The 27473-nt window shown below is 43.2% G+C and overlaps 2 protein-coding genes across 3 annotated transcripts in view; one reads left to right on the forward strand and one right to left on the reverse strand.

The window, feature by feature from the left end:
- lrp1ab (low density lipoprotein receptor-related protein 1Ab) overlaps window positions 1-27473 on the forward strand; it is a 106994-nt gene that overhangs the window by 72050 nt on the left and 7471 nt on the right. For both annotated transcript variants that reach the window (XM_051950162.1, XM_051950163.1), the window contains exons 33-82: window positions 40-180; window positions 340-468; window positions 575-706; window positions 787-921; window positions 1038-1167; window positions 1322-1448; window positions 1921-2072; window positions 2168-2292; window positions 2702-3076; window positions 7375-7564; window positions 7745-7949; window positions 8029-8221; window positions 9261-9386; window positions 9485-9613; window positions 9814-9933; window positions 10199-10312; window positions 11052-11201; window positions 11299-11421; window positions 11592-11708; window positions 11824-11952; window positions 12074-12202; window positions 12652-12792; window positions 13277-13464; window positions 14947-15130; window positions 15231-15316; window positions 15399-15518; window positions 15641-15828; window positions 15920-16125; window positions 18110-18298; window positions 19366-19514; window positions 19767-19860; window positions 20031-20147; window positions 20860-20979; window positions 21056-21178; window positions 21269-21394; window positions 21502-21618; window positions 22595-22701; window positions 22804-22936; window positions 23167-23289; window positions 23380-23502; window positions 23606-23743; window positions 23838-23975; window positions 24119-24238; window positions 24344-24621; window positions 24693-24871; window positions 24969-25075; window positions 25269-25388; window positions 25482-25658; window positions 25779-25919; window positions 27038-27211. In XM_051950162.1, the coding sequence (XP_051806122.1) occupies window positions 40-180; window positions 340-468; window positions 575-706; window positions 787-921; window positions 1038-1167; window positions 1322-1448; window positions 1921-2072; window positions 2168-2292; window positions 2702-3076; window positions 7375-7564; window positions 7745-7949; window positions 8029-8221; window positions 9261-9386; window positions 9485-9613; window positions 9814-9933; window positions 10199-10312; window positions 11052-11201; window positions 11299-11421; window positions 11592-11708; window positions 11824-11952; window positions 12074-12202; window positions 12652-12792; window positions 13277-13464; window positions 14947-15130; window positions 15231-15316; window positions 15399-15518; window positions 15641-15828; window positions 15920-16125; window positions 18110-18298; window positions 19366-19514; window positions 19767-19860; window positions 20031-20147; window positions 20860-20979; window positions 21056-21178; window positions 21269-21394; window positions 21502-21618; window positions 22595-22701; window positions 22804-22936; window positions 23167-23289; window positions 23380-23502; window positions 23606-23743; window positions 23838-23975; window positions 24119-24238; window positions 24344-24621; window positions 24693-24871; window positions 24969-25075; window positions 25269-25388; window positions 25482-25658; window positions 25779-25919; window positions 27038-27211 (7377 nt within the window). The remainder of the gene's footprint in view (window positions 1-39; window positions 181-339; window positions 469-574; window positions 707-786; window positions 922-1037; window positions 1168-1321; window positions 1449-1920; window positions 2073-2167; window positions 2293-2701; window positions 3077-7374; window positions 7565-7744; window positions 7950-8028; window positions 8222-9260; window positions 9387-9484; window positions 9614-9813; window positions 9934-10198; window positions 10313-11051; window positions 11202-11298; window positions 11422-11591; window positions 11709-11823; window positions 11953-12073; window positions 12203-12651; window positions 12793-13276; window positions 13465-14946; window positions 15131-15230; window positions 15317-15398; window positions 15519-15640; window positions 15829-15919; window positions 16126-18109; window positions 18299-19365; window positions 19515-19766; window positions 19861-20030; window positions 20148-20859; window positions 20980-21055; window positions 21179-21268; window positions 21395-21501; window positions 21619-22594; window positions 22702-22803; window positions 22937-23166; window positions 23290-23379; window positions 23503-23605; window positions 23744-23837; window positions 23976-24118; window positions 24239-24343; window positions 24622-24692; window positions 24872-24968; window positions 25076-25268; window positions 25389-25481; window positions 25659-25778; window positions 25920-27037; window positions 27212-27473) is intronic.
- Window positions 3088-7367, reverse strand: LOC110957285 (galanin receptor type 1-like). Its single transcript, XM_022203218.2, has one exon. The coding sequence runs from the start codon at window positions 5228-5230 to the stop codon at window positions 4196-4198; it is 1035 nt and encodes a 344-aa protein (XP_022058910.1). The 5' UTR covers window positions 5231-7367; the 3' UTR covers window positions 3088-4195.

The raw sequence follows: 27473 nt of genomic DNA on the forward strand, positions 1-27473 counted from the left end.
ACAGCATACAGAGATATGAATCAATGTCTGTTGCTGCAGGAGACAAGCTGTGGTGGGCAGATCAGGGAACCGACCAGATAGGAACATGTGACAAGAAAGATGGAGGAAGCTGGAAAGTTTTGCGAAACAACACGTCGCCTATGATGCACATGAGGATCTACGATGAGGATGTGCAGAAAGGTAATAAATGTCAGGTTACAGGAATACTGCTGTTTGTGGGGTTTGTTGGTATTGTGTTTAATTTGGAGATTTGAAAAGACGCCTTAGATTAAATGCATATGCTAAAAATTCGACAAGAAAAATTTTGTTCTCATCGGTCTTCTGCTTTTTTTCCTTCAGCACGTATCAACCTGTGCAGTAACAACAATGGTGACTGCTCACAGCTGTGTCTGCCGACCTCTCCGACCACCAGAGCCTGCATGTGCACTGCTGGATACAGCCTTAAGACGGGGCAGCAGTCCTGTGAAGGTGCGTCACGGCTCCAGTAACACATGCTTTAGGAATGCATTGTGACCTAAAAACAAAAACTTACTCTGTTCTCTCTCTCTCTCTCTCTCTCTCTCTCTCTGGGCAGGTATGGGCTCTTTCCTGCTTTACTCTGTTCATGAGGGAATCAGAGGAATCCCACTCGACCCAGCGGACAAATCCGATGCCTTGGTGCCAGTTTCTGGCACCTCTCTGGCCGTCGGCATCGACTTCCACGCTGGTGAGTTTGGCTGAAGGGCGTCTGTAAATACGCGGCCCAACCCAAGTCGCATTTTAAACCTGTTATTATCTCCTCTTCAGAGAATGACACCATCTACTGGGTGGACATGGGCCTGAGTACCATCAGCAGGGCTAAGAGAGACCAGACTTGGAGAGAAGACGTGGTAACCAATGGCATTGGCAGGGTGGAGGGCATCACTGTGGACTGGATAGCAGGTCTAGTCATTACAGCTCAATCATATTTTAAGTTTGTCTGACATTTGTGCTTACTCCGTTATGGCACGGGCACAGATAAAGGACAGCAGCTGATTTATATCCTTGTCCTTTTATAGGAAATATTTACTGGACTGACCAGGGCTTCGATGTGATTGAGGTGGCGAGGCTGAATGGCTCTTTCCGCTATGTGGTCATTTCTCAGGGCCTGGACAAACCCAGAGCCATAACCGTCCACCCAGTGAAAGGGTAAGGCTGCCTGCCAACACTTTAATTTTGCTTTCTGTGTAATGCTGCTGCCTTAAGGTACTTGCACTGGACATTAGTTTTAGCCCTACCGCTATAATTCTAAATTCCCCCCACTGCACTTTTACATCATCTCCTCCTGTGTCCCTGTGTGCAGTTATTTGTTCTGGACGGAGTGGGGTCAGTATCCTCGTATTGAGCGCTCTCGGCTGGACGGCTCCCAGAGGCTGGTCATGGTCAATGTGAGCATCAGTTGGCCAAATGGAATCTCCATCGACTACGAGGTGTGGACCGCTGCTGAAATCATGGCGCTTAACAACCCCCTAAACACACTACTCTGTATTAATAGAGGGTGTTTCCCATGTCTACTCTGAATAAATATACTGTGATTTTTCCAGAGACTGGACTGTTGGTCTTCTACGCAACAAGAATTACCCATAAATTTTACTGATTAAGTCATAAAAGTTGTTCATTTTGTGCCCTGTGTCTTCATAAATTTAGCGTTAATGTGCAATGAACAATGACAATTTTTTTTTAAATTGTGTAAATTTGCCTTTCGAGTCGCCACAGCTTCTAATTTTTTCTAGTGCTGGTCAAATAAAATCACTGTTTTGCATATTGTATATTAAAGTGTTCAGACCTTTAGCTTGGATGCATTGGAATAATTTCCCAAGGTTAACTGACTTGGCTTTAATTTACATTAAAATGTCCTCAATTGATAATTAATACTATTTTGTTTCTGCTTCGCCTCTGCAGGAGGGTCTGCTGTATTGGTGCGATGCCAGGACAGACAAGATTGAGCGCATCAACCTGGAGACTGGAGAAAACAGGGAGCTGGTGCTGGCCAACAACAACATGGACATGTTTGCTGTGTCTGTATTTGAGGAATACATCTATTGGAGTGACAGGTCAGCTTTTCCGCTGCTCTGAATGACTCAACATGAAAGGTTTCATATTAGAACTTGGTGTTAATTGACTCATGGTTTTGATGTCTTTTGTTTAGGACCCATGCTAATGGCTCCATTAAGAGAGGCAGCAAAGATAATGCTACAGATGCCGTGCAGCTGAGGACAGGCATTGGTGTGCAGCTGAAAGACATCAAGGTCTTCAACAGGGCCAGGCAGCAAGGTAGGAACTCACACAAAACACACATACACCCCAATCTCAGCCAATAGGTTTCTCGGGGAAAAACAGGGAGAAAAGTTGGTCCTCACATGTCTGTGTGGATTGTCAGTCATCCAGGTCACGGTAATCCTAGAAGCTTCACCAGAAAACAGCTAAACTTCTCTTGTGGGTTTTTGAAGACTTTTGACCTCTCATCCAGGAGGCTTCTCCCCATCTGGAGGAGAGTCTCCAAGAATGTCAGTTACTTGCTATTGAAGATCCTAGGATTTGGTCGTTAACTGGTTTTCAAAAACCAGCTGTGATTAAAACCTTTTCCCACCAAACAGGTTACCAGCTCCAGAATGAATGCTGTGTAACAACACTCATTGTTTAGCAAACAGCTCATCTCATGAACGTGCCACTCTCTCCACAGGAACAAACGTCTGCAAAGACAACAACGGCGGCTGCGAGCAGCTGTGTCTTTTCCGCGGCAACAACGAACGCACCTGCGCCTGTGCTCATGGGATGCTGGCCGAGGACAACCGCAGCTGCCGCGACTACGACGGATACCTGCTGTACTCGGAGCGCACGATACTAAAGAGCATCCACCTGTCCGATGAGACGAACCTCAATGCACCGATAAAACCGTTCGAGGACCCCGACCACATGAAGAACGTCATCGCCCTCAGCTTCGACTACCACGGCGGCGGAGGGAAGGGAGCCAACCGCATCTTCTTCAGCGACATTCATTTTGGTAACATCCAGCAGATCAACGATGACGGCACGGACCGCAAGATCGTGGTGGACAGTAAGTGTGGAGTCATCAGTCACATTTCAGCGCTTTACCTCAAGCAGACATATATGTTTGCTTCGTGTCACTGCACCGTCACTGCACCGTCGCTGCATCTAAACCTTTCCCCCGCTCTGTGTACATATATTTCAGCTGTGTTGCCCTGCTGTCCCGCTCTTGTATCCTCTCCATTAATAATTGAATGTTGTCCCTCGTCCCCTCGACACTGTCAACAGACATCATCACACATTTTGACAACACAAGCACCCAAGAGGATCCGCTGTAATGAACACACAGCTGCAGCTTCTCAACTAGTGGAGATTGACATCACTTAGGGCTGCCACTTGAGAAGACTCACTTTGCGCCCACACACACACACACACACACACACACACGCACACACAGTGCTTTTTGCTTGTATCAACACTGAAGTGTCTTTTAAATCCCGCTCTCTTTCAATAATTCACAAGTGGGTTGTTGAACTCCATCCAGAAAAACATCACATATAAAAGCCCTGGACCAAAGCTGCTCCTAGCAAACAATATTCAAAACATTAGTTCTTTTGATAGTCAAGACAGGAAAACAAGCAGAGGGGTTTGTGTATTTATTGATGTTGCATTGAGATCAGGAGTTTTAACAGACTGCAGAAATAATAGCTAGTTTTTCCACATTAGCTTTTTCATGTAACGATTACAGAATTTATTCCATTTGGAGGTAATCCAGCAGAGGTTAGGGGAGTGTGTTCACGCAGATAAGACCCAGCGCTGAATCAAAGTGATCATATATCAGCTTTTAGTATAATCAGGACAGGATTATATTATCGTGTTGCATCATTGTTTTACAACATTCTCCTGTCCAACAGAATGATTCCTCACAAATTGTAATTAAAAACCTCCATGACTCATTTTGTTCCCAATGGAATAAATTCTGTCATAAGTGGATGAAAAACAAATGTGGAAAAACAAGCTTTTTTACAAACTGCTATGAAATGATTCACAGTGGTAATCAGTTTATTTTTGCACTTAACATCACAATGAGTATTTTTTGTGTAATCTTGCATTACATTTCCACATCTTTCCATCCGTCTATCTATCAAAGTAATTAGATAATGAGGTAGCAGTGTTTTCATCTGGTCAGTCAGTTTTGGTCTCTCTCTGAGGTTGTTTCCAGCTCAAAGGGCCGTACGGTATCTCTGCTGATCACATGAGGGCAACCGGTCAGACAGCTTTTGCACCAAGTCCATCGCTGTCTGCCGAGCTCTACTAAGTCCCGTCTAAACTTCTGAGACATGAAGACGTACAGTACAGGGTTTACCACTGCCACCGAGGTTGCCAGTAGCCTGGCTAGGATGGCCAAGGTTTGGTGGCCATGTGAGCCCGCTCTAGATCTTCCAACAAAGGAGAACATGAGGGCGTAGGAGGGCAGCCACAGCAGAGTGAAGACCAGGACCAGGAGAGCTGAAGTGTGAGTAACTTGTGTCTGGTAGCGCTCCAGTCGGGATGTGTTCCCTATCTGCCGTGCACGTTTAAGAAAACAGTAGATCTTTGCATACATCAGCACTATTATGCCCAGCGGTAGAGCAAAACCGAAGAGGAACAGAGCGATGCTGTAGACCAGCTGGCTGAAGTTGGACAGGAAGGCAAAGCAGTATGCCTCATGGGAGGTGCTGATTGTGCGGAAGGCAAACTGCGGTGTTGCCAAAGCCGAAGCAGGGATCCAGAGCAGAGTCACCGTCAGCTTAATGCGCCTGTCCATCCGCGAACGGTAGGTCCAGGTGGGATGTACCACTGTGAGGTAACGCGTCACCGCCAGAGCAGCCAGGGTGAACACGGAGGCAGAAGAGCAGGCCACGCCCAGGAAACTGATGGCTTTGCACATGAAGCTGCCGAAGGGCCAGAAGCCCAGCGTGATGGCCGAGGTGTGAAAGGGCAGGCAGAGCAGCAGCACCAGGTCGGCGGCGCTCAGAGCCAGCAGCAGCGTGTCCGTTCCATGCGGGGGTTGACTTACTTTTCTCCTCCTGCCGGTAAGGATGGTGATGACCAGAGTCTGACCCATGAGGCCGGTCACCAGAATGATCCCGTCCATGATCGGCACGATGACTTTCATTAGGTTATCTGTCCTGGTCATTTCCCAAAGACCGCTGTTGTTTATTTGCTGCTCTGAAGCCTCCATGCAGTCACAATAAAAGTCTACTGCGCAATTAATCTAATGTCCCGTTAATGTTCAGCATCAAAACTAATGCAGTATCTGTGTGATTCATCTGCTGGCTCCCATTCATGTCTTAAACTCCATTAACAGGCATGATTACACTCCATTAAGACAGCTGGTACTTTAATAGCAATTAGTTAAGCAGTTAATATCTCCCTGGTCATCCTGCTTGTCAGTGACATTTGCAGCCTTTATGCTCACAGAAAGAGAGATGAGAAAGTACATTGTAAGTTGTTTTTTGTAGCAGTAAATGAGAATTGCATTTCCAAATACTCAGACTTATCAAGTAGTTCAGTTGGCTTCTGTTGGGGTTTGAATCCCTCTTGAATTTGTGTTTTTCACGCTGCTTCTCTCACTGTTTCCAGCTGTTTGACAAAAGGTGAGCTGCTGAAGGAAGGGTTGGATATTGCACTCTTCCTTTCTGAAAATTTCTCTCCACACGCAATGCCGTTATCCAGTTTTATTCAGGAAAAATATGGAAATGTGAGCTTAAAGAGCAGTCTGTGCCCATCGGCTTTTCCTCCGCTGCATCAGCATGTCTTTTGTAATCCAAGGAGGAGCAGTTCGGGTCAAAACCGGAGAAATGTCAGTGCAGCAGTTACTCTATGCCTGTTTTGATTCTTGAAAGCAGGCAACAGTGGACAAATTCATCCCAGTGGTTGCTAACAGGCAGTCCTCTTCAAAGGCAGTCAGGGCTACTTGATGCTAAGTGCTCACCGCGACAGCAGGCATCATGTCCATTTAGAAGCTCTTCAGAGAATTGTAACCTACAGAAAAGTTGCTGTCTGACATTAAGTCAGTGAAGGAAAAAATAAAGAGTAACAAAAGCTTAGTAATTCTCTAGTTGTCACATGGACTGTTGTACTGCTCCCATGATTGTCAGAAAGGCTCTGTTCTGAGTTGTAATCGTCTTTCTAACAGGTTTTTTTTTCTGTTTGCACAGTAACCACGGGCTGAGATGACTTAGCCAATGGGAGGGGATGTTGTCCTGTTTCTTATTACGTAATATTGGCTGGAATCTACTTTGTTCATCCCTGTTCAGTGTGTGATCATCCCTTAATCCAAGCAATTAGCTGCTCAAACACACCCTTTTCTCATTTCGATTTTATACGACCTGACTGAGGTTTAAAACATCAAGTCTTACTTGTTTATGTGGGTCTGGATTTGGGCCTCATGCAGTCTTTTTGTTGCTTTTTGCTTTAAGAAGGTGATCAGCATTAATGTTGTGTATGAAGGTTGATTATGACACTTTAACAGTCATCTGAAATATCTATTACAAGGCAATTATAGACTTTCAGCCGAGGGCAAACAGTTGTATTCAGGTTTTTATTGTTTGCTCTAAGTGCTCATAAATGTGGCTGCTTGTGTAACTAAGGAGAGATGGATGAACACCTGGGAGCCCGTCAGGCTGAGTCCTTTTCCTGTGACGCACAGCATCATGGAAAAGACTTTTTTTTTTCTACAACTACATGTGCTGTAACTGTGGGGTCAAAGGACAGAATGGAAAAACACATATTTAGAGAATCCGCTTTATCTTTACCACTCATGGGTTAAATTCTTCTCCCTGGTCTGTGCCCCTGAAGTGACTCAAGCTGTTCCAGTTGCAGTTTTCTTCCCAGAACAAGAAGTCCAGACCACGAATGAGCGTCTCCGCGAGGAGCTGTATTTGTATGTGCAGGCTGCTGGCCATGAAATGACAGGATGATACAGACTCTTTAATCTCTGTCCAAGAACATCAGCCGTGCTCAAACCTGCGGCATCACTTCCATTTTACTCTCTCCCTTGGCACTTGCCTCCCTTTCTCCTCTTTTTCCTCAGTGTTTCGTGAGCTGGTGTGTGCAGATACAGCAACCTTAAAAGCATTTACCACTACCTCTTTAATACAGTCTCACAGAGTTAACAAAGGGGACAGCTGTGACAATGATTAATGAATCGTTGAATTCTCACCAAAGCTCCTCTTTAAAGATCCTGCTCTGGCACCCCTGAGATGTGATATTTGCATAGTGAAATATAAAGAGTTTTACTTCTTCAAGCTTTGGCTCGACGGCAGCAAAAACTGTCGTCATGCATCCAAAATGTTTACCCACTTCTTTTTTTCCCTCTCACAGATGTTGGGTCGGTGGAAGGCCTGGCGTACCATCGTGGTTGGGATACACTCTACTGGACCAGCTACACAACGTCCACCATCAGTCGCCACACGGTGGATCAGAGCCGCTCTCTGGCTTACAACCGCAACACTGTAGTCACCATGTCTGGGGAGGACCACCCCAGAGCCTTTGTGCTGGACGAGTGTCAGGAGTGAGTCATTAATATCGAATCTTCTGTTCTGTGCTGAATTATGGCCGAGTTCCAGTGCCATTTCTCTCCCTATCGCTTGAGCAACAGATTTATTTCAGCTCAGTCAACCATAACTTCAAGACGCTTTGGGAGCTGCCACCGCACATCACAATGCTTGTCCTCTGTTTGTTCCCATCGTAGTCTCATGTTCTGGACCAACTGGAACGAGCAGGCTCCCAGCATCATGAGAGCCTCTCTGAGTGGAGCCAATGTGCTGGTGATCATCGGCAGCGACATTAAAACTCCAAACGGCCTGGCTATAGATCACCGCGCTGAGAAGCTCTACTTCTCTGATGCCACGCTGGACAAGATCGAACGCTGCGAATATGATGGAAGCAACCGCTATGTAAGACAGATTTTAAATTACATTGGTTCTAAATATTCCGTCAAGGCGTACACTTATCTTTCGTGCTGTTTTGCTTCAGGTCTTGTTGAAGAATGAGCCCGTCCATCCGTTTGGTCTTGCCGTGTATGGAGATTACATCTTCTGGACGGACTGGGTGAGAAGAGCCGTCCTCAGAGCTGACAAATACACAGGAGGAGACATGAAAGTGCTGCGTGCCGACATCCCCCAGCAGCCGATGGGCATTATTGCTGTGGCTAACGACACCAACAGCTGTGAGTATCATTCACTGCAGTCAGTTTGCAGAGGGCATCCAGCAAATGTTTTGGTGTTACAGAGGCTTGTTTTGCCTTGTTTGTAAATGACAGTTAATTTTACATCATGCTAGTGACATTATTCAAGAGCCACTTTGGTTCAAGATTGATAAACCAATGAGAATTAGTGCAGATTTTTCACTTTGTGTCATCACGTCAATATTTACATTGTGACGAAATACCAGTAAAATTAACACTTGTGTTGTCCTGCTGGTCAAATTGACCTGTTTTAAAGTTTGAAAATGTGGAAAAAATATATTTTCAGTGAAACGTCTGATGACTACATTTTCTACATTTTTTGGGGAAATCTTTGAACATTTTTTGGTGGGGGAAAAAAGAAATGTTAGAAATGTTTCTTAAGCAGATTTCACTGGATTTTGGTTGATTTTTTTTTTTTGTGGATGTTCTTAAAGAGAATATTAGACGTTTTACTGATATATGTTGAATCCCTTTTAGATATTTTTAGGATTTTTTTGGGAACATTTTTATTCATTTTTTGAAAACATTTGCAAGAATTTTCTTGTCAAATTTGGGGGATTTTTAAAAAATACAACTTAAGGAATTATTGGAATTTTCTTCCTGAAGGTTTTGCAATTTTTTTTTGAATTTTTTTAATTTTTTTTGCTGAATTTTTGGATTCTTTTCAGACAAGGAAACAATTTTTTTTGGTGAATGTAAGTGAGGACAACAGGAGGGTTTATGTTTTCATCAACAGGTTAAACAAAACAGTTACTCCTGAAAAATATAAAAATCTGGAAAGATACCGGTGTCTAAATACAGTTTCACACAGCTCCTACCTTTGCTGTTATCTTGTATCTTTCACAGACTTTAAATACGTCCCAACTGCTCAGTTCGTGCAAAATGTTCTCTTGTAGTGATACTTTCCATCTATAGTGACTCATATCAGTAGATATATTACATCATGCTGGGCGGTGAGTCAAGTCAATGTATACAAAACAATACTTCCCTAGCTCACTCTTCTGTGTTTTCTCTTCCTCAGGTGAGTTTTCTCCTTGCCGAACAAACAACGGAGGCTGCCAGGACCTGTGCCTGCCCACATCCGACGGACGGGTCAACTGCAGCTGTCGTGGAGACCGACAGCTTCTGGAAGACAGCACCTGCTCCTGTGAGAGAGAGAGAGATGAGGCAGAACGTTAAACTTTAATAAGCCTCCTCTTGATCGATGCGGGATAAATGTTTCTGACTTGCTTTCTACCTCACCAGCGCTGAATATGTCATGCGGAAGTGTCGATGACTTTGAGTGTGGAAACGGCGACTGCATCAACTACAGCCTGACGTGTGACGGGATGGCGCACTGCAAGGACAAGTCTGACGAGAAGCAGTCCTACTGTGGTGAGTCTTTTCTACAGTACACAAAGACACACAATAAATGATATTCGATCACTACAGGAGCAAGTCTTAACGCTTTGATTTAACACAAGGAGCACAGGAAAGTAAGCTGTTTAATTTATAATTTATAGGTACATATTTCAAATGCTCATAAAAGAACACTACACCTCCGCCAATACTAATTAGCTGATTTTCCTCCGCAGTCAATCGAATTTGTAAGAAAGGCTACAGGCGTTGTATGAACGGCCGCTGCATTGGCCACCAGTTCTGGTGTGACGGCACGGACGACTGTGGCGACCATTCAGATGAGCTGCCCTGCAACAGTAAGTCATTTGTTTCTATGTTACGTTTAAGAAAAAACACCTACTGAAGGTTTGCATGGTGTCAGATTTTGGGGCATTATCACGTTTTCTTCACACAGTGTCCCAGTGTTTTTTGCTGATCATCGTGCATTTTAATGACACCTCACCTGGATTCGTTCTGCCACAGAGGAGCTGTTGAGTGTTTTTGTTGCCAGTGAAATCCTCTTTGACTGGTGCATATTAAAAGGAAATGTGTGATTTCAAAAACTCCTGTACTTCTCTGCAGTGACGCTGTGCAAAGTGGGAGAGTTTCAGTGCAAAGATGGAAGTTGCATCTCCAACTTTAGCCGCTGTGACCAGGTGGTCAACTGTGAAGATGCAAGCGATGAAATGAACTGCCGTATGTAAACCATCCTTCATTTTTAACTGTACTTTCTGTCCCGGCTTATTCACCAGTAAAGGATGCTGGGAATGTTGCGATTTACCGGGCTTTGCAAAAGTTCTGTTACACGGTTTCATGATCTTTAGAGACGTTTACATGTCGGGGTGAAAAATTCCATTAAATAAACTGAAAGTTCTATCTTATAGGCAGGTGTCATTAATACAAATTTGTTCTCCGGTGAAGTTGTATCAAGATGGAAGTCAAAAGAGTTGAGATATCTGCTCTCCTTCATGCTGGCCACAACAAGTCTGACAGAGCCAAGCAGCTGAACATCAGCCGGATGACCGTCCACAGAGTCGCGGAGAGGCTGAAGAATGGTGAAGATCTTTCAGTGATCTTTCAAGAATGGTGAAGACCTGAAAGATCTTCACCATTCTTTAGCCTCTCCGCGACTCTGTGGACGGTCATCCGGCTGATGTTCAGCACAAAGGAGAGCAGATATCTCAACTGTTTTGACTTCCATCTTGACACAACTTCACCAGAGAAACAAATTTGTATTAAGGACACCTGCCTATAAGGTAGAACTTTCAGTTTATTTAATGGAATTTTTCCCTCCGACATGTAAACGTCTCTAAAGATCATGAAACCGAGTGTAACAGAACTTTTGCAAAGCCCGGTATTTGCTAAAATGAACCCCATTTCAGGATTTCTTCTGGGGTATTAACTAAGTGTTTAAAGGTTCCTATGTTTTTCCCAGAGCCCACTGATTGCTCCCGTTTCTTCCGCCTCGGAGTTAAAGGCGCGTCCTTCCAGAGCTGTGAGAAAACCACTCTGTGTTATCTGTCCTCGTGGGTGTGTGATGGCAACAATGATTGTGGAGACTTTTCCGATGAGAGAAACTGTCCAGGTAGGGGACTTCTGCTTCCACTCTAGCATACTTCTACCTTTGCTGAACCCATCTGAGGTTCAACTTTTTGTTTTGTTTTTTTCCTGTTGTTTTGCAGATAAAAGGAAGCTGAAATGTCCAGTCAACTTCTTTGCTTGTCCCAGCGGCCGCTGCATTCCCATGAGCTGGACCTGTGATAAGGAGAATGACTGTGAGAACGGAGCCGATGAGACACACTGTGGTCAGTCTTGCAGTCCTTTAATACCCCTTTTTTATCTTGAAAACACAGAACATACCAGAGGAGCCAGACTGTTTTTCTTTAGGCTTCCCACTGCAGATGGAAAAGCTTACAGTTAGGGTAAATTAAATAATGACTCCAAAATGCTTAGCGCTCTCTGCCATCCCTTGCAGACAAATTCTGTACGTCCACCCAGTTTGAATGTGGGAACCATCGCTGCATTTCCACTCACTGGGTGTGTGACGGCGCTGACGACTGTGGTGATGGTTCTGACGAGGATCAGAAATGCAGTAAGTGGCGTATCGTCTACTTCTTCTCCCCTGGGTTTGGTGCAGACGTTACGCTGCAAGAATGAGATTTCCAGATGTTATATCATCATTCCACTTTTGCATGATGTTGTCACAGAGTCCAAGACGTGCAGTCCTGAGGCTTTCCAGTGTCCAGGCTCTCATATGTGTGTGCCTCAGCGCTGGAAGTGTGACGGAGATAAGGACTGTCCTGATGGAGCTGATGAGAGCGTCAAGGCTGGATGCAGTGAGTGAGACGGTTACAAAATGACCCGATGGACAATCTGTTGTCTTTGTGTTATGATTGATGTGAAACACCCTGAAACATCTATTCAGTCCTGTTAACAAAAGTGTCTTTCTGCCTCCAGTGTACACCAACAGCACATGTGACACCGAGAATGAGTTCATGTGCCAGAACAGACAGTGTATCCCCAAACACTTTGTGTGCGATCACGACATCGACTGCTCCGATGGGTCCGATGAATCCCCGGAATGTGGTGAGTGTTTCGCCGCTTTCCATCCTGGAAGAGAAATTGAGGAATGTTATTTGTTTGTTTATTTGTTTATTTGATAGGGACAGAACAACAAACATTGTTACATTAACCGATGTCATGTTCATAGGTCAATAGCTAACAGCTAATTCGCAGACCTGGTCCCTCACACATACAAACTACAGAAAATACAGTCTACAAAAGTTTACAAAGAATTACGCATACAGTATTAATAAAAATATATACATTAAAACAAAGAAATGTTCATCAGTGCTCACAGGTTTGGTTCGATTTGAGCCATTGTTTAATTTTATGGTTAAACTCTTTCAGATCTGTCAGATGTTAAATAGGAAGTTAGAAAATTTTGCTGAAAGTTTCAATTGAATGAGATTATTTTGGTTTAACCACAAACTGCGGTCGAGGGTGATGATCCATATCCTCTTGCTCTGGTGTAGAATACCCAACATGTGGTCCGGATGAGTTCCGCTGTGCCAACGGCCGCTGCCTCAATCAGAACAAGTGGGAGTGTGACGGAGAGTTTGACTGTCAGGATCGTTCCGATGAAGCTCCCAAGAACCCTCGCTGCACAGACTCAGGTTTAGATTATAATCAGCTTTTTCTCCTCTCCTCAGCTTTCATGTCTCTACCAGCATGATAAAGCATGAGTCACACACTACCGTCAAAATGTTTGGGGTCACTTAGAAATGTCCTTATTTTTTAAGAAAAGCAGTTTTTCAATGAAGGTAACATTAAATAAATCAGAAATCCAGTCTAGACATTGCTAATGTGTTAAATGACTATTGTAGCTGGAAACGGCTGATTTTTAATGGAATATCTCCATAGGAGTACAGAGGAACATTTCCAGCAACCATCACTCCTGTGTTCTAATGCTACATTGTGTTAGCTAATGGTTTTGAATAACTAATTGAAAATGACAAAACTCTTGTACAATTATGTTAGCACATCAGTAAAAGTGTGAATTTTCATGGAAAACATGGAACTGCCTGGGTGACCCCAAACTTTTAAACGGTAGTGTATGTGACACTTCTAATCCAACGTGATGTTTAAATGTGGTTTCAGAGAGGACGTGTAATGACTCAGCCTTCATGTGCCGTAATGGGAAGTGCTTAAATGAGACTCTGCTGTGTAATCGCAACGACGACTGCGGTGACGGCTCTGATGAACTCAACTGCTTCATCAACGAGTGTCTCAACAGCAAGCTGAGTGGCTGCTCACAGCTCTGCGATGACCTCAAGATTGGCTTCAAGGTAAGCCATCTAATTGGTTATTTCAGCCTTTTCCCCTCACTTTTTTTTTGACACTTATGTTTTATTAAATTTTACAATACATCAATTACAAAAAACAAACAAGAAAAAAAGGAGAAAACAAACAAACAAAATGTCTGGGTTGCACGGTCTTAATTATTTTGTATATACGATGTCCATTTTTTCCATTTTTTGTCCATTTGTGGTTCTTGTAGTCTCAATCGATGGGTTAGTTTTTCCTTGATAATTATGTCCTCAATTGTGGCTATCCATTGTTTATTTGATGGGACAATATTTTGTCCCCATTTCCTTGTTATACATTTTTTTGCAGCAATTAACATTATCTTTATCAAATATTCATCAGTCATGGACAGTACCATCATCAAAATTGCATAAATAAAAGAATTCAGGTTTTGTCGGGATTATATAACCAAGTACTTTTCTCAGGACATTGTAGACGATTTTCCAAAATTCTGAAAGTTTGGGACATTTCCAGAAAATGTGTGAATGGTCGACATCTAATCCTCCAAATTCTCTCCAGCATTTCTGATGTATCCGTAATTATTTTTCCCCCACACTTTATAATTGATTTCTGCCAGAAATCAGCTGAAAATAATAGATGGGGTTTTTTTTTTTCAGTGACTAACAGATTTAAATTGGATGAGAAATTATCGTTAATGATTGGGAGAACATCACTTCAAGCATGCAGTTCTGTAAGACAAAGCCATGTTTTGGCTGTAGTGCTTGAAAGTAGGGGGCTTGTCTTAGAACAGCATGAACTCTGTGTGAACTCTGATGTGGTCAGAGCTGCAGTTAATAATGGTAAGACAGACTTTTGGGGCCATTTTATACAGGCACAGATGTCCAGGATGCCAGATTGAGTGATTATAAGTGCAGTGTTTGCTCAACATTTAATTTTTCTCACTGTTACTTCATCATCGCAGGTTTTTCCAGCAGTGTGACTTCCTCTGTGCACGTACCGCATTAGTAGACAGCAAATTCCCACATGTTGGCAAAGAAGTGTTTGAAAGTGTGAGAGTGTGCGTTGGTGTCCTTCCAGAACACAGACGTGCTTATGAAAAGTGACATTTCAAGCTGATTTTGACTAGTAATGAATACATGTTTTAACCGTGCCTTATGCTAAGATGATGCTGGCGCCACTTATTTCTACAAACATATTGGATGTCGGCTTATGTTTTGCCTGTTGTGAGACAACTTTGTAAATGAGATTTGGAGCTATTTATGCAGCTTACTTGACAGCAGCGACTGGATTTCATGTCAGTTTTCAGATAGTACTGCCAATTTACATAAAAATGGAGCAGAAATTAAGCTTGCTGGTTGAAGGTGAAGCACGTCTCCCAGGTTGAAAGAGTTTTTCTGACAGAGTGGCAGGTTGTTGGAAGTGGTCCAGACCTAAAGTGAGAACTGCCACAGTCCTCAGGCTATGAGATTTTGACACATTTCCTGTGCTCTTGGCCCCTTTAGTGCAGGTGTCATCCTGGTTTCCAGCTGAAGCGCGATGGGAAGACGTGTGTGGATGTAGATGAGTGTACCACCACCTACCCCTGTTCTCAGCGCTGCATCAACACGCACGGCAGCTTCCACTGTCTCTGCGTGGACGGCTTTGAGCTCAGCCCCAATGACCCCACCATCTGCAAGTCCACATCGGGTAAGGCGCGCACGTGTATGTGTTTTATATTCCACTACTTACTCACAGCTGACTCAGTCCTGAAGCGTGTGTTTTCTGTCTGGTGTGTGTGTGTGTGTAGAAGAGGAGCCCTACTTGATCTTTGCCAATCGCTACTACCTGAGAAAACTCAACCTGGATGGTTCCAACTACACTCTTATAAAGCAGGTGAGACACGTGGCTCAGTTTGAGTTTTTATTGTTCATCCTCTGTATGTCTTCTAATATTGTACTTGCCTCATTTTTTTCAGGGCCTCAATAATGCAGTGGCGTTGGACTTCCACTATGCAGAGCAGATGATCTACTGGACAGATGTCACCACTCAGGGCAGCATGATCCGACGCATGCGCATGAACGGCAGCAACATGGAGGTGAGTGGAGGAAATCTGACAGTCATTGTGCTCCACTGGATGATTGGTTTAGCAAGCACATTTTGAACAATATTCTTGGAAACGTTCTCATTTTCTTATCGTTTGACTGATAAACTCGGCAGGTTTTGCACAGAACCTCCCTCAGTAATCCGGATGGTTTGGCAGTGGACTGGGTTGGTGGAAACTTGTACTGGTGTGACAAAGGACGCGACACCATCGAGGTGTCGAAACTCAACGGGGCCTACCGGACTGTGCTGGTCAACAGCGGCTTGAGGGAACCGCGTGCTGTGACTTTGGACGTACGCTATGGGTACGAACCAGCTTATCTCACTGCGTTCTCAGCTTCAGTGAGATTTAAATGGAGAATTGTCATCTAAATATTCCTTATCCACTGCTGTTAGGTACCTCTACTGGTCTGACTGGGGTGACAACCCCCACATTGGGAGAATTGGGATGGACGGCACCAACAGAACTGTCATCATAGAGGATAAGATCACTTGGCCCAACGGACTCACCCTGGACTTCATCAATGACCGGATATACTGGGCCGATGCCAGGGAGGACTACATCGAGTTTGCCAGCCTGGATGGCACCAACAGACACACGGGTAACAAAACAGTTCACACATGTTTTTCTTACTCAACTTGACTGATAGATCTTATTTCTGTGAGACTTCAGCATGTTTCAGCCTATTTACTGGTCTGTAGAAATGTGATCCAGTATGCCGTCTTTATCATTGTCTTTTTGATGATCAAACAGGTAATTGTTGGATAAGTCACAACAATTATCTAAACTGCAGGCATAATTTTTATTGTTTTATTGCTTTAGTCTTTTCAAATAAACCTGACAGAGAACTTGGAAGCTTTATGCGGTTTTTATCTTCTCCGCTTAATTTAAGAAACTCTTTATTACAAGACCACAGTGGAAGTGAAACACAGATTAGATATTCCTGTGATTAAATGTCTTTGGTTGACGAGCTAATGGTCCTGTCGTCTGAATGATTTACCTCTAGTCATGCGTACAAACGCACATTTGTTAGGGAGCCACTAAGCACAGGCAGGCGGCTTCGATGGCTGTCCGCTGGGCTTTGAGTTTTGAACCACAAGCCTAGAGGACAGAAACCTTGAATAGGGCAGATTGTTCCAATAAGTGAGGCCTCTAGCATGTATGACGTCTGCATAGCGCTCCGTTGTTTAGCACGCTGGCTACAATAGTTGATATTGTCAGCCAACCCGGCACGCAGGAATTCTCACTGGGCGTCTGCATTGAATTTTTTTCGCCCCACTTTCGTTAAGCTCTGCTCAACACATGTAGACAACTTTGGCATCCCATTATTTCCCATTATTTATTCAATAAAGAATGTTCATAATGCGGTATTGCAGATGTGTGGGTTGGAGTACATCCTTCAACGTACACTTCTGAAACAGTTCAGCGCTACATTCAAGTTTTGATTCTGCAGTTTTTCATCCGATACAAGAAAACTGCTGAAGAAAGCATGCTGAAGGAAAACTGCTTTTTATACACAATGACAAAAGAAATTCATCATATAATGTGACATAACCTTGTATTAGCTTCGACTAATAGTGCGTCCAGTGAGTTATTCACCCATCCTTGGATACACACACGCATCATAAAGGACCAGTGTGGCCTTGTTTGCGTTTGCAGAGCAAAAGTAGGTCTGTTTATATTCTGATAAGGAAGAACCAAAGGGCGATTCAAGCTAATCTGACTAATAGTTCAACCTGACATTGTGAAACTGCAATCACATGATGAAATTTTATGTTTTTAATGCACATTGTTTGTTAAAAATCAATGCTGAAACCACGGTCTTTTACCGGCAAGGTGTTTTAAACTTGTGCCACACGTTTTCAGGTCTGTAAGTAAGCAGCATGTTTGGATTGCTGTGGTGTGTTTCTGTAACCCTGAGAGCAAGCACATTAACAATAAGTGTATGGGGGCAGAAAAAGTGCAATTTAGAGTGTAAAAGCTAATGAGGTGTAGAACCCATTGCATAACACGCAGATATAGTGGAGCCACTGTACACATGAACCCCATCCTGCGTCACTTTCACAATAGTTTACGTTAGTTACTCGTTAAAAAACAGCAAGAATATGAAATCTGTAATTATTATTATAACCTTTATTTAACCAGGTTTGTCCCATTGAGATCCAAGATCTCTTTTACAAGAGAGACCCGGCCAAGATTGGCAGCACATAAAGTTTCAACACGTTACAAATACAGTTAAAAAATACAAATAACATACAATTTACAATTGGAAATTGCTAAAATCACTGCATGTGTTCACTGAATTTCCAGTATATCACATAAGTTTGAGACATGTAATATTAATGGGGAAAGTCAAGAGTTTATCTGATTTTCAAACTAATTTCAGTAGAAAGTCATGTGTTTCACACTTCTCCTCCACTTCACTGTTGATACATTTAAGAGCACTTTGAGCTAAAAACAGTCAGAAAAAGTTGCAGGAAAAATTGAAAGTCTTACAGTTCTTCTTCATATACAATGTTAAACCTTCTGTAAGACTCATATTTCCTCATAACAAAGCGGCTGATTTGTTGTTTGCGCCCTCACAGTTCTTAGCCAAGACATCCCTCACATCTTCGCCATGACGCTGTTTGAGGAGTACATCTACTGGACCGACTGGGAGACAAAGTCCATAAACAGAGCTCATAAGTCTCTGGGTACCAACAAGTCCACCCTGATCAGCACCCTGCATCGACCCATGGACATTCACATTTACCATCCTTACCGTCAGCCAGAGGGTGAGAAATAAATGCATACATTTCACTGAAAAAAACGTGGTTCAGCTTGTGTTTTAGGTTTTTTTTTCTTAATATATTCCAAAGCTAAGACACACATTTATATGCATGTAGAATCCAAAATGTCCCTGCTTTATTCCTCTGAACCTCACTCAGTTTCTGGATGTTTTTTACTCATTGTGGACTCATTTGTCACTGCAGTATGAAGTCTTGCGCATCCATGGAAGCAGCTGACCACTCAGAAATATCAGTTGTGCAGTCTAACAAAGTTATGATGCCATAAATCATAAACATGATATCAATATGTACTACATTTCTACAAGTTCACACAAATTATCAGCACCAACAACCACAAAGGGAGACTCTACACACTACAGATATTTTCCAACTTAAATCATACAGAATCTGATTAAAGCAAATGCTCTGTTTGCTTTAATCATGTAGAACAAAGTTAATTTGAGGAAATACCACATTTTTAAAGCTTATATCTGGTAAGGTGTCTCAACTGAACGAGACATTACAGATGAGTTGTTCAAGGACTGTTGGAAAATTCAACAACCGGAGGAGAAGATATCATCTACTTCAAGTTCAGGTGGAGCTGTGAAGGAAACCTCTAATATTACTGAACCAGAATCCAAAGACTTGAGGGAAAGAGCTGTTTGAAAGAGGTGTTTGTGGGATGGACTAATAGACATCTCACAACGAAGATGGAAACTTATTACTAATTGAAAAAAAGCACTTTTTTTATAACAGTTTGCGCAGAAGCTCTGAGACAGCAGTGTGCTACCATCTCTACTGCTGACATTTGATCTTTTAAGACAATATGTAAAGAAGAATGGTCATGACAAACATTTAGTGTCATTTCAGAACACTACAACATTTCAACCTAAACTTGTTTTAAATTTTCTTTAACAGTTTCTACCTCTGATAAATGCAACATGACTTTCAACCTTTCACGCTTTGGGCTTCAGAGGATTAATCCAGTCATCCTTAAACCTCAGTCTTGTGCTAAAAAAAAAAACGCACATCATGAGGTGAAAACTTTCTTCCTCTTTCTGCCTCTTCCTCAGTGCTCAACCACCCATGTCAGACCAACAACGGCGGCTGCAGCAACCTCTGCCTCCTCTCTCCTGGAGGAGGCTACAAGTGCGCCTGTCCCACCAACTTCTACCTGGCCAGCGATCAGCGCACCTGCATGTCCAACTGTACAGCCAGCCAGGTAGGGAGGGAGGCTGTGTAATCATCATTAATAGAAATCTGACTGACTGCAGATGATAAGTAGCTTTTCATATCTAAATGGCTCACTGTGGCTTGTTTGATAAACCACTCGTGCCCAGTGATTGTCTATTGACAGCTGGCAGGCTGCCCGGTGCTACAGTTACCAGTTAGCTTCTGTCTCCGTCAGCGGCATTGAAGCAGCGGAGCTCTGCTGCCCTCTCATCGCTTTGATTCATTTCTCCTTCTGTTGTAGTTTGTGTGCAAGAATGACAAATGCATTCCTTTCTGGTGGAAATGTGACACCGAGGACGATTGTGGAGACCGTTCAGATGAGCCAGAAGACTGCCGTAAGTGTCTGAGAGATGATTTAGATACGATGGTGCCAGAATCCTCTCACATGGTGCATGCATGTACAGGGATTTATTTAGCCAAATCAACATGAAAAGGGACAATTCCACTATAATGAAATGTTGTCTGACAGGTTGAGTAAGATCTTGCCTGTTTGGTTCCATTGCAGCGGTGTTCAAATGCAGACCGGGGCAGTTTCAGTGTGGAACAGGAATCTGCACCAACCCTGCATACATCTGTGATGGAGACAATGACTGCCAGGACAACTCAGACGAGGCCAACTGCGGTATGTTTATACACGGTTATTAAAGCTTTTTAATTAGTTAAATTAATTAAACCTTATGTAGTTTATGACAACTGTTTTCGTACCACCTGTCAAAATCAGTTTAAACCACTTAAATCATTTTAAATCAGTGCCTTGAAAGATGTAAATTCTGTTTGACTTTTAATACAATTGGCATTTCTATAGATTTTAAAGTGAAGTGTTTTGTTTATAGTATTGTACAGCAAGTTTAAGAGTATATACTAACCTTTAATGTTACAAACATGCCTGTTTGTATGTATGTTTGACTTTTGGTTATTTTTAAGGTGATATAAGATAAACTTTATTGATCCCACAGTGGGGAAAGTTCACTGTTACAGCAGCTCTAAGGAGAAAAAATAGTATAAAGGCAGTACAGAATAAATTAGAAACACACAGTGCAGAAACACAGAACAATATATACACAGAAGATGTTTTTTTGTTTTTTTTAAGAAGACTATTATCATTTTTGTTGTATGTAAGCTGGTGAATATTTTGATTTTCCCTTAGGATTAATAATATCTATCTAGCTATCTATCGCCACCCCCAAAATACTAGTAAGAAATACGAAAAAATAACAGAATTGATTATCTGTTTTTCTTATATATTGCGACACAATGCTTTAATATTCTTGTCTGATAAGCATCATGTCTGTTTCCTGTTTTTCTGACGGTCTCTCTGTGTCGCTACACTGCAGATATCCACGTCTGCCTGCCCAGCCAGTTTAAATGTTCCCACCCGAGCCGCTGCATCCCTGGAATCTTCCGCTGCAACGGCCAGGACAACTGTGGAGAAGGAGAGGACGAGAAGGACTGCCGTAAGCATCTCCTCCTTGTTCTGGTTTCCTCTGCCTCCGTTCCGCCGTTGCTATAGTCAGTTTCTTCTTCCCACAGCTGAGGTCACGTGCGCACCCACCCAGTTCCAGTGTGCCATCACCAAACGCTGCATCCCTCGCGTCTGGGTGTGTGACCGTGACAACGACTGTGTGGACGGATCAGATGAACCCGCCAATTGCAGTAAGACTCCCCTTTTTATTGCATATTACTAATTCTGAGTCGTCCTAATTGGCCGTCAGTGTAAGTGGCCCCATATGTTTCCATTTCCAGCCCAGATGACTTGCGGCGTGGACGAGTTCCGGTGCAAAGACTCGGGCCGCTGCATCCCCGCTCGCTGGAAGTGTGACGGCGAGGACGACTGCGGCGATGCGTCGGACGAGCCAAAAGAGGAGTGCGGTGAGAATATCCTCTCTTTTAAAAGCAGACAGATGCGTGTATGGGTCCAGATTTTGCTCCTCCTGCTTGGATTTTCTTGACGATGACATTTTGTGTGATTCGCACAGCTGAGAGGACGTGTGAGCCGTATCAGTTCAGATGCAAGAACAACCGCTGCGTGCCGGGCCGCTGGCAGTGCGACTATGACAACGACTGCGGAGACAACTCGGATGAAGACAAGTGCAGTTGGGTGTCACTTTTGCTTTGGAAAAAATGCCTCCTCTCTACATAACATCAGCATCAGTTAGCTCACCTTGTCCACTGTCACTTACACTCATGACTTTTCCACTGGTAACACTTTAAACTTTCAAACTGTGCGTGCTAAGACACTTGTTCAGTGCTAATTCATTGCCCATTCACTGTGATGCATCTCACCTCATCTGATGTTTGTTTCATTTCATACTGTCCTGTTGGCATGAGCCAGAGGTAAGTTAGTTCACCTGTATTGGTGAACCACTCCCATATTCAGCCTCTGCTGTGTCTTTTACTCCATTCTGTCTTCATTTTCATGTCCCAGTGTGATCTCAACCAACCTGTGAGAGTCTGAAAAACTGAGCTCTGTATAGACTCATTTGGTAACGCAGTGGCCCTGTATTCCTTTTGCCACTAGATGCCACTGAGAAAGACTTCATTTTTGTTGCTAGTTTTATTTCAGTTCAGTTTAATTTGTGTAGTGCCAATTACAGTAGAAGATCTAATTAGCCTGGCAGAGTAACAACCGATGCAACAAAATCCTAAAACCGAATCTGACAAGTGAAGAGAATTTTTGGTTGAGGAAGATTAATAATAATAATTTGGTTTTCAAGTTATGTACTTTTAAGTCAAAACTACAGATCAGTTTTTATATTCAGCTACTTTAACTTGTGAAACTCGGTTTATATTCAAAAAGAAAAAAAACATTACAAATTCTGTATGATATATATTTGTAACATTTATTTATTACCACAAAAATAACAGATACATTTGAAACACTCAAATGGAATTGGCTGTATTATAAACAGGTTAAATCAACATTTGAGTCTCACTGAGCTCCTTTCACTCTCTCACATCATCCCCTGCAGTGTCATCCCTCTAAGTGTTGCACTCTTGTCTCGTGCTTTGCTGAAGGCGTCTTTCTTTGCCAGTCTCGTCTCAGACCTCGTTTTTCCTCCCGCTCTGCAGTGCCTCGACAATGTTCAGAGAGTGAGTTTGCCTGCACAAATGGCCGCTGCATAGCCGGGAGGTGGAAGTGTGATGGAGACCATGACTGCGCTGATGGATCCGATGAGGTGCAGAGACTTAATGTTTGGGGGTCACGGTGTTTATAAAAAATAATATAGTGTTGATTCTTCATTTGTAAGTAGAAAAAAGCTCATTCTCTGTTTCTTTAGCATGGCTGTGACCTGAAGTGTGACAACGACCAGTTCCAGTGTAAGAACGGACACTGTATTCCGATCCGCTGGCGGTGCGACGCCGACCCAGACTGCATGGACGGCAGCGATGAGGAGAATTGCGGCGGTGCTGGTAGGTGTATTTTTGTGGGTCTATACACGGCTTTCAATTGTATTATCACCTATCGTTCTTCAAATACTTGTTTTCAATTTCTCTGCATCCGTGCAAGATAAAATGAATAAATAACTTTAAATTTATTGAGACATAATTGTGTGATTATACTTTTACAACATCAATATCATTCATTAGATTCTCCACAAATGCACACCAGTAGTAAACATCTTGCTTCCTGTTCCTCTCAGCTGGGCGTCACTGCCCTCTGGATGAGTTCCAGTGTAACAACACTCTGTGCAAACCCCTCGCCTGGAAGTGTGACGGAGAGGATGACTGTGGGGACAACTCGGACGAGAATCCAGATGAATGCAGTGAGTGCAGCGTTGTGAGTCTCACACATCTTGTCTGTCAGTCTCCATGTTTTCTCCTGATGTGTTTTTCTCCGTCCGTTCGGCTCTCAGGGAAGTTCCAGTGTCCGCCCACCAGAGCGTTCCGCTGCCAGAATGACCGCGTGTGTCTGCAAGTGTCAAAGAGGTGCGACGGAGTGAGCAACTGCGGTGACAACTCTGATGAACTGAACTGCCGTAAGTTGAGGGGTTGTTCGGCTACAAGTTCCATAATTTGGTTCCTGAAATCTGTTTTTTCCGCTTTGATTAAAGACAAGCTGACATATGTATCTGTCTACAGGAACTACTCCAGCTCTTCCCACGTGTGAGAAGGATGAGTTCCTTTGTAATAACGGCAGATGCATCAGCTCCACTCTGCGCTGTAACTTCTTCAATGATTGCGAGGACTATGGCTCTGATGAGGTCATTTGCAAGAAAGGTGCCTTTTCACTTTTTTTTCTTTAAGTGACCGCAAATCTGACTATCCTTTTTACATTCACTGACTCATCTGTCTCTTGCATGTTCGTTTCCAGACACGAAGCTAAATGACTGTCGCAGTAACAGGACTCAGTGTGGTGATGGAGATGAAGCCCACTGCGTCACCAACGGCACAGACTCCTTCTGCTCCTGCAAACCGGGCTTCCAGAAGACAGGACACCACACATGTGGAGGTATGCATGCAGAAAAACGTGACAGATAATGCCTCGCTTCAGATATTTAAGACACAGCAGATGTTTTACACTTTGTGGGTGAGGAGCTGGGCTGTAATGTTTGTCTATTTGATCTGATTTTCATTTGGCTCTCCATTCTTTAGATAAGAACGAGTGTCTACAGTTCGGAGTGTGTTCCCACATGTGCAACAACACCAAAGGCTCCTACAAATGCAGCTGCCACAAGTACTTCACCAGGATCAACGACACCTGCAAGGCTGACAGTAAGCACCAGAGCTTCATCTATTTTACACACTGCTTATCTTTTACTCTCATATTATTTATTTGTTTCAATGCCTTGGTTGTAACCTTCATTCTTGTCCTCCCAGACATGAACAGCAGCCGGCAGATCCTCTACATCGCTGACGACAACGAAATCCGCAGCCTGGACCCCGGCATGCCCAACTGGCGCTACGAGCAGACGTTCCAGGGCGACGCCAGCGTGCGCATCGACGCCATGGACCTGCACGTCAAAACCAACCGCATCTTCTGGACCAACTGGCACACGGGCCGCATCTCCTCCTACGAGCTTCCAGGACCGTCCTCGTCTTCCTCGAACTCTCACAGGAACCGACGCCAGAGCGAAGGCCGGATCACCAACCTGCAGGTAAGACTCGTCGATGCACTCAAGTCACACGCACACGAACAGTCTGTAAAGGTCTTTGTGCTCACACCCAGATCAAAGAGCTGAAGATGCCTCGTGGTATAGCTGTGGACTGGGTGGCTGGAAACCTGTACTGGACCGACTCTGGTCGAGATGTAATTGAAGTGGCTCAGATGTCGGGGCAGCACTGCAAGACCCTCATCTCTGGCATGATAGACGAGCCGTATGCAATCGTAGTGGATCCCCAGAGAGGGTAAGAGGAAAGATGTTAAATATTTGATTTCTATCATGGCTTTTTCTATTGTCATGGTGTTTTGTAATTGTGTGTTCTGACTGGTGCTTCTCTTCAGCACCATGTACTGGGCAGACTGGGGGAACCACCCGAAAATTGAGACAGCCGCCATGGACGGCACTCTAAGACAAACTCTGGTCCATGAGAACATCCAGTGGCCCACAGGTCAGTACTGCATCAACAGCGTATGATTTATTGATTTTTCCGAGGAAAGGAAAACATGTTGTTCTTTCTCAGCGACTCCTTGCTTCACAATCACAGTTAGACATCATTAGATTCTGCAAACTGCCCAGAAAAACCTTCACAAAAAGTTTTCAGATGTCCACGTCTTTAAGGCTCTTCCACTGTAACTGTGCAGGTTTGGCTGTGGACTACTTCAACGAGCGTCTCTACTGGGCGGATGCCAAACTGTCAGTCATTGGCAGCGTTCGTCTGGACGGCTCTGATCCTGTCATCGCTATTTCCGGCATCAAAAACAGTTGAGTTCTCACTACAGTAAAACGGTTTCCATCATGAAAGTTGAGCAGTGTGATATTAACACATTGTTTGCTCTTTTTTCTTTCATCTCTAGACCTGCTCCATCCATTCAGCATAGACATCTTCGAGGACTACATATACGGAGTCACATATATCAACAACTTTGTCTTCCGAGTCAACAAGTTTGGCAAAGGCAGCATGGAGAATCTCACCACGGGCATCAACCACGCCACCGACATCGTCCTGTACCACCGCTACAAGCAGCCGGAGAGTGAGTGTCCATCATGTTTTCAGAACATTTTTCTTCACATAGTGTGCAGTTTCAATATTTTTGTTTTTGCACATACTTTGCAAATTTACTCACTGGATGTCTTGTTTCCCTCTGCGCCAGTGACTAACCCATGTGACAGGAAAAAGTGCGAGTGGCTGTGTCTGCTCAGCCCCAGCGGACCGGTCTGCACCTGCCCGAACAACTACGTCGCAGACAACGGCACGTGTGTGGAGAGACCGAGCCCCACGCAGTCGCCTTTCTGTAAGTCTGCACGCACAGTGTCTACAACTTTGAATCCAAAAAATGCAGATTTGGATGCATTATTTAGATGTGTTATATTAGTTTATAGTTATTTTTGGGGGGTATTATTCTTTTTGCATTTTAGAAGAATAGAATAGCCACTCTGTTGTCAACCTGAACATTCACTAGTTGGTGAACACCATGACTGAAATGTTGATCCAAAAAGCCCATTGGACTGATAAATATAAAAACCAAAAAAAAATGTTCTAAATAAAAAGCAACTCAATATATACATGTAAAAAAACTGTATAAATATATACATGTATTATACACACACATATGAAGAGTTTATTTGCAAAAACAGAACTCCATTTTAGAAATTTTCAGAAAACTTATTTTATTGTTTACTTGAGATAATAATAATAACAATAATTTATTTTTTCTCTATTTTGTCATGCATTTTTCTACTGAGTCAAATCCACTCAACTTCAGTTTGACTGATATTATCTGAAGTAAACAATAAAAGAAAGTTTTCTGAAAATTTATCAAAACGGAGTTATCTGTTTTTGCAAAAAAACTCTTCATATATATATATATATATATATATATATATATATATATATATATACATACACACACACACACACATCTGCACATATTTATTCTACCTTGAAGACATAGCAGCAATTCTGTATTGTTGTTATGACTTTCTTGTTATTTGGGTGTGCAAATGCAGCAGAGCGTGTGTGTGTGTTGAGTAAACATGCAGTAGGTGCAAAGTGTGTCGTATCACCACCTCTGATCGACAAAAAAACACAACTTGTTCACTTAAACAATGAAAGAGCAAAATAGATGGTGCAAATTAAAACATTAGATAAAGGCAATAACCAACCAGGAGGCATTCTTTGATTATTTCAACACTAATGTGACTGGAAATAGTGTCAAAGTATATTAGACCAAATACGTTGTATACATGAAGATAATTTCCTCTTGGAGTGTGCGATCTGAAATGTTGCTTTACTGTAGTGATGTGAGAATGTGCTCCTGTGTTTTTATCTTAATGTGCTCCTGTGTTTTTATCCTAATGTGCACTACAGCCAGCTGCTCTCTCGCTTTCAATATATCGTCTCCTTCCTCAGCTCCCCCCTCAGGTCCCTGCAATATTCAGTGTCAGAACGGTGGAAGCTGCTTCCTCAACGCCCGTCAGGTGGCAAAGTGTCGCTGCCAGCCCAGCTACACCGGAGAGAGATGTGAGATCAACCAGTGTAGGGATTACTGCAAGAACGGAGGCACCTGCACTGCTTCTCACACAGGTAAGGGTCAGTCTTTGTCATGGTTAGTAAGGTAAAGTATTCTGCCTGCTGGTCTGCTCAGGTCCAGGCTGAAGTATCCAGACAGCTATTGGGGTGGATTGACATAAACGGGCCCATTCATGGTCCCCAGAGGATGAATTCTACCATTAGGGATGACATTTGTTACTTTCTGGGAAATAATAGTTAAATAGGCTGCCATATAATTTGGCACAGACCGTCATACTTTCATTCCCTGTCATTGCCTTTAGTGGCTTCTTTGAGC

Source organism: Acanthochromis polyacanthus, chromosome 6, assembly GCF_021347895.1.
Source record: "Acanthochromis polyacanthus isolate Apoly-LR-REF ecotype Palm Island chromosome 6, KAUST_Apoly_ChrSc, whole genome shotgun sequence".
NCBI lineage: Eukaryota > Metazoa > Chordata > Actinopteri > Pomacentridae > Acanthochromis > Acanthochromis polyacanthus.